The sequence below is a fragment of the Hyla sarda genome, chromosome 9 (assembly GCF_029499605.1).
Source record: "Hyla sarda isolate aHylSar1 chromosome 9, aHylSar1.hap1, whole genome shotgun sequence".
Taxonomy (NCBI): domain Eukaryota; kingdom Metazoa; phylum Chordata; class Amphibia; order Anura; family Hylidae; genus Hyla; species Hyla sarda.
This window is the reverse complement of record NC_079197.1, coordinates 28,079,953-28,091,500: the sequence shown is the minus strand read 5'-3', so window position 1 is coordinate 28,091,500 and position 11,548 is coordinate 28,079,953. Positions and strand designations below refer to the sequence as shown.

General features: G+C 42.0%; 1 protein-coding gene across 2 annotated transcripts in view; it reads right to left on the bottom strand.

Moving 5' to 3' along the window:
• Positions 1–534: 534 nt before the first annotated feature.
• The window catches only part of PDZD4 (PDZ domain containing 4), a 155,195-nt gene continuing 144,181 nt past the window's right edge, over positions 535–11,548 (bottom strand). For both annotated transcript variants that reach the window (XM_056538325.1, XM_056538324.1), the window contains exons 4-8: positions 10,320–10,418; positions 10,029–10,091; positions 5,788–5,889; positions 4,705–4,815; positions 535–4,392 (exon numbers count right to left, since the gene is read on the bottom strand). In XM_056538325.1, coding sequence (XP_056394300.1) covers positions 2,776–4,392; positions 4,705–4,815; positions 5,788–5,889; positions 10,029–10,091; positions 10,320–10,418 — 1,992 coding nt within the window. In that variant the 3' untranslated portion in view covers positions 535–2,775. The remainder of the gene's footprint in view (positions 4,393–4,704; positions 4,816–5,787; positions 5,890–10,028; positions 10,092–10,319; positions 10,419–11,548) is intronic.

The window sequence follows — 11,548 nt, the reverse complement described above, 5'->3', positions numbered from 1 at the left end:
ACAGCAATTATCCCTACAGATCTCCCTCAGAATGTATAGATTTAACTAGTATGAACAAAAAAAATATGAACAATAATATGGAACTGACTCATTAACTTCTATGGAGGAATTTTCTAGGCATGCTCTGTGACCCGTGCAGAGGTCATTGTACAGGCAGAGGAAGGAGTTGTGACAATGCCTATTGCAGATGGCCTGACCCCATGTTACCTATCTACTGGTATCACCTTTCATTGCTATCCTGCCTGTGAGGAGATTGAGGAGACTGACTAGAAGTTTTCTCTACAGAACAGGAAATGTCAGATTATTATTGGGCTTAGTGATCAGAATAAAAACTACTAAATTTTATAATTTGTTTATAATATATATAGTAAAATGTAAATTGGAAAAAACATGTTTAGTGTAAAACTTGATTTAGGGGGTTGCCCCACCTTGGCACTTCCAGGGTTTCCCTGGGGTGACCGGAAAATCTGAAGCAGACGAAACAGGGAAGTTACGCAATCTCCAATTGAGAATTATTTTCCTTATCTGTTTCTATTTTCTGATTGTAATATTTTAATTTAATTTTTGTGCATTATTATGGGGGCTGCCATCTTGCTTGAGCTGTTTAAGAGCATTTAGATATATACTTTACAACAAGCCCCAGGAACCATAGTCAATACAAAGGACAGGACGTGTCCTGTTTCAATGCATGGGAAATATTACTGGGCATCCTCTGAGACCTTTGAAAGGGTCATTCCACAGGGAGGGAGTGGCTGAGCTGTGAACTTCATCTATTGCCTTTCTATCTACTGGTCACCTTTCACTGTCATACTGTACAGATCACTTTCCAGCAGCCTCCTCCTTACCATCACAGACAGAACAGGAAGTCTGAGCTTAGTTTTAAGTTTAGGGGTGAAAATGAAAATTACAGGATTTCAGGATTGTTTTTTATAATAGATAGTAAAATGGCAAAATAGAAAAAAACATCACAAAAATTCCTAAAGAATATTTTTTATGACAAAAACTTGATTTAACCAATACATCATTTTCTGATGACACCTGCAGCCAAAACTGATATACTGTGCTATATCTAGTACATGATTTAACAGGGCAGAGCACGATACAGAGATTGTCCCTCTTTAAATACCTGTGTCAGGCACCCCCCCCCCCCCCCCAGGTCCTGCGCTAGATGTAACATAGTGCATTGGTTTTGCCCAGAGTGTCCCTCAAGGTACCTATGGGAAGATAGACAATAAACCTTCAATGAGTTGAGCTGAATACAAAACCCATGGACAGGTGTGGTGCTCTAACCTGAAGAAAGCAGTCAAATTATTCTATACAGTTATCCTGTACAGCCCCTTTAATTTGAGTAGAAGGTGCCTGGGCAGAAGATGGGGTAAGTACAACCTTGCACAGTACTGTTGCGGTAGATGGACTACATTAATACTATTACTTGAGAGAAGTGGGTGTACAAACTTTTCTGTTAGCGGTTTGTCTTCCATAGTGTGAAAGATGTGCTATCCTCACTGTAAAAGGACTTGTTCCCACTCTTAAGGTTGTACACCATTCACAGTGCTAACGGCTTTATTAGTGTTGAGCTACTTTTGGATGAATTTTGGGTTTCTATATTGTAACGTTCATGGACTGACAACCCATTGTTTACCTTTACCAAACACTAATGTACTTGTTGAATGGGTTCTGGAGTATTCTTTTTCTATTTGCAGCAACCTGCACCAAGGCCTCATTGAGTCAATAGTCAATAAAGCTCTCCAGATAGAATGGGACAAGCCCCTTGAGTTTTGTCATGTAGGCTTTCACGGGTGACCTAAGAGGACACAAGCTGACGCCGGCGAGATGAAGGCCACATTTGTCATGTCTCATTCTTCATAAGCCATTGAGGCATCTCCAAGTATAAAAAATTGGACAAAGAATACCATTCTACTCCCAGCAAAAATCCCTTCATGTCATGCACCTATTAGACCAGACTCACCACTTTTCCTCTCTCTCAGGCTCACACATTCAATGTCAAACAGAAATGTGGAAACAGAAACATTTTTAAATAAGATCCGAGGTCACAATCACATTGGAAACAACAGACAAGTTAAATTCTCTAAGACATGATCCTGCACAACGTCTTGCCATGTGCAGATGTGTCCACAAGATAAAAGGCAGATTCTTTATCCAAATCTCATAACAACCTCCATCCCTGTGCTATTATTGTTCTTCTTCCTTAACCAGATATGGCGTACATTGTCGCTGTTGCTATGTGCTCTTTGACCACCAGGTGGTAGCGTTTAGTTTATTTTTTGTTTTTTAACCAGTTCCGTAACCATATTTTTCAACAAAGCCTTGTGGAAAGACCACACCTTTTAGAAAGAAATACCCTTGGCATTTGTCAGCGATTACTTTTTAGAAAGAAAATTGTGCTCCGTTTTCGTTCCGTCTGGGATAAGCTCCATTACAGATTGTCTCATCCACCTATTTGCTGTACTTTTTTGTTTTCTCCACAACTGCACAAGTCCAGAATCGAGAACTTTAAAAATGTCTTTGAAGCTGTGAACTCTACAAGCAAGAGCTGGTTTAAAAGTTAACCCTGTGTTTTAAGTACCTCTTAGATATCCTCAAAGACTGAGGAAAGACAAAAAAGAAGACCTAAGAAAATGGAACTGAATGGAAAACATAGAAAGAGAGTCTTGATTGAAAGAAGGGGCCTCTAAGAATGGTTGGCGTGGCACACAGACAGAAATTGGAGAGGTTCTGATTTGGCAAGGATTGCTTGGCATTTTTAGATGCTCCTCAGACTGTGGTAACAGAGAGAAGGGGATTGTAAACCCGCTTCCCATCAGCAGAGCGTGTCCCATGAGCCAGCATTTCTTGGATAGTGATCCAGTTATCCAAGATTTTCTTATTACGCTTCTTCATAGTCTTGCGATGGCTGAGGGCAATGATGCTCATCTCACCTTTACCGTCTGCACCCTGCTGTTGTTGTTGCTCTCTTAGGCAGTCTAACCTGCTCTGCATCATAAATTCCCTTCTCTTCCTTTGCTCCCGGGCTCGCATGATATGTCTTTTTCTGTCTTCCTTACTCCAGTAACGGCCCATCTTCATCTCGCTCACAGCATCATCGTCAGTGGTCATCCCGCTACGCTCCTCTTTGATTTTCATGGCTCTTGCTTTCAGGAGGCGATCTCTAACAGGACGTTTGGCCACATAACGTGTACCATCACTTCTGACTTTTACTTTCCATTCCATTCTTGGCTCTACTTGGGAGTGACTGCCTTGTGAAACCCCCATAGCTTTTCCACATGTAGGATCTACATCTAGTTCATCAAGACTTCTTTGTTGGGCCAACTGGAGGCAACTTCGGTAACGTTCTCCACTTTGAGAGCGTTGGCGTCGGCTGAGGTATGGGCTGTTCTCACGACTTCCCCGATCTAACTCATTTCCTGGTTTTGTTGCTCTTCTTAACCTTTCCTCTGTTGTATGCCGCCCTTCCCGACACAAGGAACGAAATTTTGATGATGTAGGCTCTGGACTACCAGGGTATGGAGGCACATTCTTGCCATGTCCTCTGTTCATGTTAGCATTAGATGAAATTCCTTCTGCTGCTTGGCAAAATGCACCAGAAGGATCATTAATTCTCCTCAATGGACTGTCTAGCGGTAATGGTGGTTCCATCATGAGTGGAGTGCTCCGGCAACTCTCACCGGTGTTATATGCACTGGTACTGTCCTTATCTGACCTTTCTGGGAGTTCTGTGATGTCTGGAAGCTTTGTGGAACCATCATTGTTCCCACTGCCCCCACCAACAAACTCATAAAGACTGTCCTCCTCTTCCAGGAGCCAGGCTTTCATGCATCGTTCCCTCAATTGTTGCATCTTTTGTGCTCTTAGAACATTGCGGAACTTGAACTCCAGATGCCGAAGCTCCTCTTCCAGTACTGCCATCTCACGTAAAACACTCTCATTGCGATTGACATCTAGACCGCCCTGTCGTGAAGCATAGAGAAAGGCAGGCCCATTTCCATTCTCCATATGGCAAGTAATTTCCAGAAGTTCTCTATATCTCTCATACTCCTCATCAGTTAATCCAGCACCTGGTGGAAGAACCTCATTGTAAGGTGCTGATCCATCAGCTGCCAGCAAAGAGTCCAAGCTATGGTGAAATTCCCGACATTGAAGAGGATGCTGTGAGTCCCCACGCAGGAAGCGCAGACGACGTTGACTGCCTGGTGTATTGGCAGTGCTTGTTTGGTCATCACCCAAAATATCATGTTCTGAACTTTCATCATTACGGGTGCTTTCATCTGTCCTTCCTACTCCACTGTCCAGTTCCTGACTACGGCTCAAACCTGCTGGATGTGGGAAAGGTCTAGGAGACTTAGGGCTACCTTCAACATCTTCATTCTCAACCTAAAATTAGAAGAAAACATACATATTACATAGACAGTAATAAAAAATATATAACATTTATGAAGCACTGTAAAAAGATTTTGGCCCTCTTTTTTATTACCCAAATTATTGCATGGAATACAATAGTAATAAAACGTTTCTAAGCTTCATAGACAACTCTAATCACAGAGAAGGTGTAGGACTCTAAGTATAGCAATATTATAACCAGTGGTAGGAGTAATGGGATAATCTTGCACTGGTCAGGTAGTATTAATGCCACAAAGGTATTTTGGGGTTGATACCTCAATTCTTTTAACTGTGTTAGATCTATACCTGTTGATGCGGTGGGGAGTTCAGCCTCTGTGCTTGTAGTTCCTCTTCATTTTCTGACACCAAGTCATCCAAAAAGTCTTCTCTGTCACTATCCTTCCATCTTCTGCCCATCTAGAAAAAACATAGGGGATTACCGTAGAGTCATTTTGTCTTGAAAATAATTAGGCAGACTGTTTTTCACACATAAACTCTGCTCTACGATACTGCAATGAGTTTGGAGAGATTGTCAAGGCAGGTGGCACTATAAGATGGAATTGTGTTTTATAATAATTGAAGAATATAAGCAATTCGGAACCAATTAACTTAAAGGAGTAACCCCATCAAGGCTTGTTATTCCCAATTCATAGGTTACTGAAATTGGAACTGTTCAGCAGCACATAGAGAATGAACAGAGCACTGGCCCCACACATGCAGTGCACTCCATTTATTTCCGGGAAAAATGTCCCCCCCATTCTTGTGATTGGGACAGGTCACAGTGGTCGGAACCCCACCAATTAGCTTGTTATCCTCTATCCTATTGATTGGGAATAACAAGCTGAGATGGTTATACCTATTTAAGTAATGTCTTATCCATAACTTCTCAGATGTGTCAGACTAGGGTTCCTTGGGACAACCAGGCCAAATAAGCTAGAAGGCCCACCCTCCATCTCCAGAAATGTGCATGTCCACATTTAGTTGCAGCATAAAGTTTGTTGCTATCATTGTACACACAGGACATATCATCAATAAGATCGAATAGGTTATGTGTGATTCATCCCCCCCAAAAAAAACAGACCCTATTGGCAAATGATTGTCTCCAATGGCAGCTCCAAATGGCTGGTCCCTTGGGACCCACTATTGTGTAAGAGCCTGGGCCAGTCTGATCCTGGCTCTGGATCCAAACTAAAGATCTAAGCTCACATAAGAAAAATCTGGAGTGTCTTCTAATTTCCAAAACAGAATTACCCCGAGCCTTATTCCTTATTGGCATTGTGCACATTGTAGGCAGATATTCTTAGAAAGCATATATTAATATTTGATGCATATTCTGATGTAGATTATTCAACATAAGGGAATAGTAGTAAGCTGAAAGAACTGTCTCACTTCTGTTTCTGGACGGGCAACCAACAAGGAAACATTTGTGCTCTCCTCTTGAGTCAGAATCGCTACTGCTTCTTCTCTGTTTTGCACATCCATGCCATTAATCTGTGAAGAAGAAGGACAATAAATCTGGTAAACCCTCTTTATTGTTTTCTCAGAAACCTTGATGTTGTTTAATTACTTAAAGTGCTTTCTCTTATGCAGACTCTTATGGCACCAAAAGGTCAAAAAGGGGTGATTTCTTAATAAATATGCTTTGTATCTGAGATAAAACCTACTATAAGTCATTACTTTGTCACGTCTGTTCTACCATGAATTAATAGTTGCTTGTCTACATGATGGTAAAGCCCAAGTTGACTTTTTTGGGCAGATCGTGGGTTGTCTTGAGAAGAACCAGATGAAGCTCACATCTATAATATGATGCCAGGCACTTACCATGCTTACCTACCTCTATTTCCTATGTTGTAAGTACTCCACTCATCCTAACCTTTATATAACTACTCTTCAGTCTATCATCAGATCTCCTAGTAGACTAGTCCATAGAAGCAACCTGTGATTTCCTTCCAGGAAAGTCCATATCCCCTTGGTTTAAATATGCAAAACAAACGATTTTAACCCAAAGCCAAATCTGTTGGCAACAAATTGAGTCCGCCAACAAATTTCTGGCCCATGTTGACCCTGTTAGCAATATGAGTCATAGGCGTGCGCAGCCTATTGCATTAGGGTGTGCACCCTAAGGCACAAACTCACGCTGCGCGTGCGTATATATTGTATATACACACACACACACAGTTAGTATAGTTCCCCCACATTAGGTGCAGTATAGTTCCTCCACATTAGGTGCAGTACAGTTTCCTCACATTAGGTGCAGTAAAGTTCCCCCACATTAGGTTGTAGTTCCCCACCTTAGGTGCAGTATGGTTCCCCCACATTTGGTTGTAGTTCCCCCACATTAGGTACAGTATAGTTCCCCCACATTAGGTTGTAGTTCCCCACCTTAGGTGCAGTACAGTTCCCCCACATTAGGTTGTAGTTCCCCACATTAGGTGCAGTATAGTTCCCCCACATTAGGTGCAGTATAGTTCCTCCACATTAGGTGCAGTACAGTTTCCTCACATTAGGTGCAGTACAGTTCCCCCACATTAGGTGCAGTACAGTTCCCCCACATTAGGTGCAGTACAGTTCCCCCACATTAGGTACAGTACAGTTCCCCCACATTAGGTACAGTACAGTTCCCCCACATTAGGTACAGTACAGTTCCCCCACATTACCCCACATTAGGTGCAGTACAGTTCCCCCACAATAGGTGCAGTACATTGCCCCCACATTAGGTGCAGTACATTGCCCCCACATTAGGTGCAGTACATTGCCCCCACATTAGGTGCAGTACAGTTCCCCCACATTAGGTGCAGTATAGTTATAATTGTAGGGAGGAGGGCAAGTCTAGAATTTACCATGAGGCTTACGGGACTAATTCTACCCCTGATCTTATATTTGCCAAGGGGTTCAATGGGCGGAGCCAAAGCGTTGTCAAAATTATGTTTTGCCTAGAGTGTCAGAAATCCATGCACCAGCCCTGACTAGACCTCCCACTTGTGTGTATGTTGCTGGTGTTTATAGGGAGGCATTTGATGTGGATGTGCAAAAAAATTGTAAGTTGAATGGTAAAACTCATGTTTTTCTTTACTTGGCAAACAGAAGAACGCTTTTACTATAAGATGGGGGCACAGAGGGGGGAATAGTCCAAATAGAATTTTTTTTTTGCACCAGATTGCTTGAAAAAGTGATGCGGCACACTGCGCTCTATGTCGGGCTAGAGCTGATTGTGGCCGTCTGCAGTAGTTTAGCACTATGGCCCCCTAGCCAACAGAGCGCTGGGCGCTGCTATTCCACGGGTGATATTTGAATATCAGATACAGCATCTGTATAGGTATTTATAATTAAAAAAAATAATAAATAAAAAAATAATAAATAAAAAAATGGTGCACAATGGTGCATAAAAGGCAAAACTACACATCACTTTTCAACCAATCTGGCGCAAAAAAAATTTGCCAAGTAAAGAAAAACATGAGTTTTACCATTTAACTTACAATTTTTTGCACATCCACATCAAATACATCCATTATACATACACTGTACAGCAATCATACATTCATCATGCATACACTGTACAGCAATCATACATTCATTATACATACACTGTACAGCAATCATACATTCATCATACATACACTGTACAGCAATCATACCTCCATTATACATACACTGTACAGCAATCATACATCCATTATACATACACTGTACAGCAATCATACATTCATCATACATACACTTTACAGCAATCATACATTCATCATACATACACTGTACAGCAGTCATACATTCATTATACATACACTTTACAGCAATCATACATTCATTATACATACACTGTACATCAGTCATACATTCATTATACATACACTGTACATCAGTCATACATTCATTATACATACACTGTACAGCAGTCATACATTCATTATACATACACTGTACATCAGTCATACATTCATTATACATACACTGTACAGCAGTCATGCATCTATCATACACAGACACATACACCGTCCGGACATGCCTTTACAGATGCCTCTCCCTGCTTCCCCCTCACCCACCCCTCTCTTTACCTTTCCCAGGCGTCCCCTCAGTTCTTTGCCCCACTCACCAGTCAGCTGGCCTGCTTTCTGATGAGCTCATACACGGCTGAGGATGGTGGCAGGTGCAGTAAGTGGTTGTGACACAGTGCACACTCGCACAGGCTGTATCTGACTGTGGCCGGCCACCGTAGTTTAGCACTGTGTCCTGCTACCCAACAGGACGCTGGGGCGGGCGCTGCTATTCCGCTGGCGATATTTGAATGTGCGGTGTCTGTCGGGGGAAGGAGTCACTCACCACCCCCTTCATGGACCAGTAAGAAGGTGACTGAGCGGGCAGGTTGGGTGACTGAGCGGGGGGCCCCTGTGGGCTGCTCAGTGGCGGCCGCGGATCCCCCCCTGCCCTGGGCTTGATTAGGGTGTGCCCAGGCACACCCGGCACACCCCGTGCGCACGCCTATGATATGAGTACAACAGTTTGCAATAAAAAGACTCAAAAATGTTTGTGAAACCCCAAATTTGGGCCTTGCTCTAAAGGCTACACATATTTATATTATTCATTCTTTTCAGTAGAACCTTGTCAGTGGGGTTGTGCAGCCCAGAGTTTGGGGCTAGGTCAGGCATCCCGGCACCATGTCACTTCATGCTAGGGACCTGCTACATACAGGTGGCCTTGACGTGGCTAGTACTTGCAATTTATAATCATAACATATACAAATGACCCATTAGTTTGAGATATATATATATATATATATATATGTATGTATTAGGCTAAAAGATAGCCGTATTTGTAGTTATTTATTTAGCCGTATTTACGCTATGTTCATTAGCACCAGTCGTTATCATACACACTTGTGTGACGCTGATTGTGTAGATGTTGCATGTGTTGTGGGAGGGGTAACAGACCTTACTTAAGCACTCTCAGGTTCTCTATTACCCTGACATCATCACGGTGTGCCCCACCCTTTTTTTTTTCTGATCCTTTCATACTTACCTTTTACAGGGTATGCCCACTTTAGGCGTACTTTCACATGGCGGCTAGGGCACAATTCAAGCCACTTTATTATAAGATAAGTCTTAGTCATCATGATTGGTTGCCCTCATGGCACAATTCAGGCTGCATTATAGCATGGAGGGTGGGTGGGGGTCAGGGGGTGCGGTCATTTGGATAGTTAGGCTCCAGGCTTTATGATAGTTGCCCTGACCACAAATATATATATATATATATATATATATATATATATATATATATATTCAAAAACAATGCAGCACTACTTCACCATTAGATGCCCGGTGCCAGTGCCACGACTCGATCAAAGTCCATGTAATAGAAAACAATGGCGCAGCACTCCAAAATTGCAAAAAAGTGTAAAAATGTTTTCCTTCATGTCAAGATTCAAAGCGACGTTTCAGCTCCCCACTGGAGCTTTTTTCAAGCATGCTTGAAAAAAGCTCCAGTGGGGAGCTGAAACGTTGCATATCTGAATTTGTACATGGACATGTATAATAGGTGTACCCTTGGTAGACTTATCTTTTAAACACAAGAAAAATTACGCAGGGTGTAAAATTCATTTTACATTATATGTTTGGTAAACGTTGTTTCCTTTTTACCTGTAGAATTCTGTCTCCTTCTCGTATCCTGCCATCTCTTGCTGCAATGCTGTTTGGATTCACCTTTAAGAATAAACAAACATTAATATTAAACATATAATCCTCTTCGTACTCTCACTGTTTCTATCGGCTTCAAAAAGTGATGCACCTGCAGAGATAAAAGTCTGGTGGCAGATGAAGCTCTTCCAGCTTGTAAGTAAATACTAAAGGGCTGACATGAAAGGATTTAACTCAGTAGAGTAAATGTGGGAAGCACAAAAGGGATACAGCTCAAGGAAGATTCAGTCTTACCTCTCCGACATATATCCCTAGGTCTTCTTCATCATCGGTGCGGTAACAAACTGTTAGGCCAAGCTTGTCTTGATGGTTTATTTTGCACAGCTCCACTTCCTGGAAGAGAATAAGAAAGGAACAGCCGCTTATTAAAGCCATTTGCGTTGGCCACACACTACAGATGTTAGATAGCGGCTATCTAAACATCTTGTCTTCACACGGTTGGCAGACAGAACGCTGTGCTTTGTGACCTAGGCTTCTATTGATGGGATTAGTAAGCTGTTCCTAGACTCATCCAACCCCACATGCGAGCATGGTGCACATCTGTGGTTTGTCACGATCACGAACAATTTGCCAAGAATGCCAATAAGAGCAACTGACACTGGCAGTGATGTAGGGACCGGGGTGCAGGCCGTAACGGGTGACACCAGCCTAATGGGGTGATACCATGCCGCTCAGCCCCCCCCCCCCCACAAACTTCTTTAGCTCTTTCTCATACTGGAGGCGGTGGGGGGGGGTAGGTATGTGGTGACACCATTTTCTACCGCACTGGGTGACACCAACCCTAGCAACGCCATTGGACACTGGCCAAAACATGAATAAATTATTTTTGGACAAATGAAACACAAATAAAACTTCATTATTTTTTTTTTTTAAACAATAAACAAAGTGCATTAGAAAGATTTTTTATTTACCATAAATTTAATGAGAGTGCCCATTTAAAGGGGTATTCCATGCAAAAACGTTTTTATATATATCAACTGGCTCCAGAAAGTTAAACAGATTTGTAAATTACTTCTATTAAAAAAAAACTAATCCTTTCAGTACTTATGAGCTTCTGAAGTTAAGGTTGTTCTTTTCTGTCTAAATCCTCTCTGATGACACCTGTCTCGGGAAACGCCCAGTTTAGAAGCAAATCCCCATAGCAAACCTCTTCTAAACTGGGCGTTTCCCGAGACAGGTGTCATCAGAGAGCACTTAGACAGAAAAGAACAACCTTAACTTCAGAAGCTCATAAGTACTGAAAGGATTAAGATTTTTTAATAGAAGTAATTTACATATCTGTTTAACTTTCTGGATCCAGTTGATATATATATATAATAAAAAGTTTTTGCCTGGAATACCCCTTTAAGTTCAGAGACCCATATGGCTACATCTTATTGGATAGGGGATAAGATGTCTTTGGCCGGAATACCCCTTTAGGGGTAGGTTCAGACGAGCGGATTTGAAGCGTATTTTACGCTGCA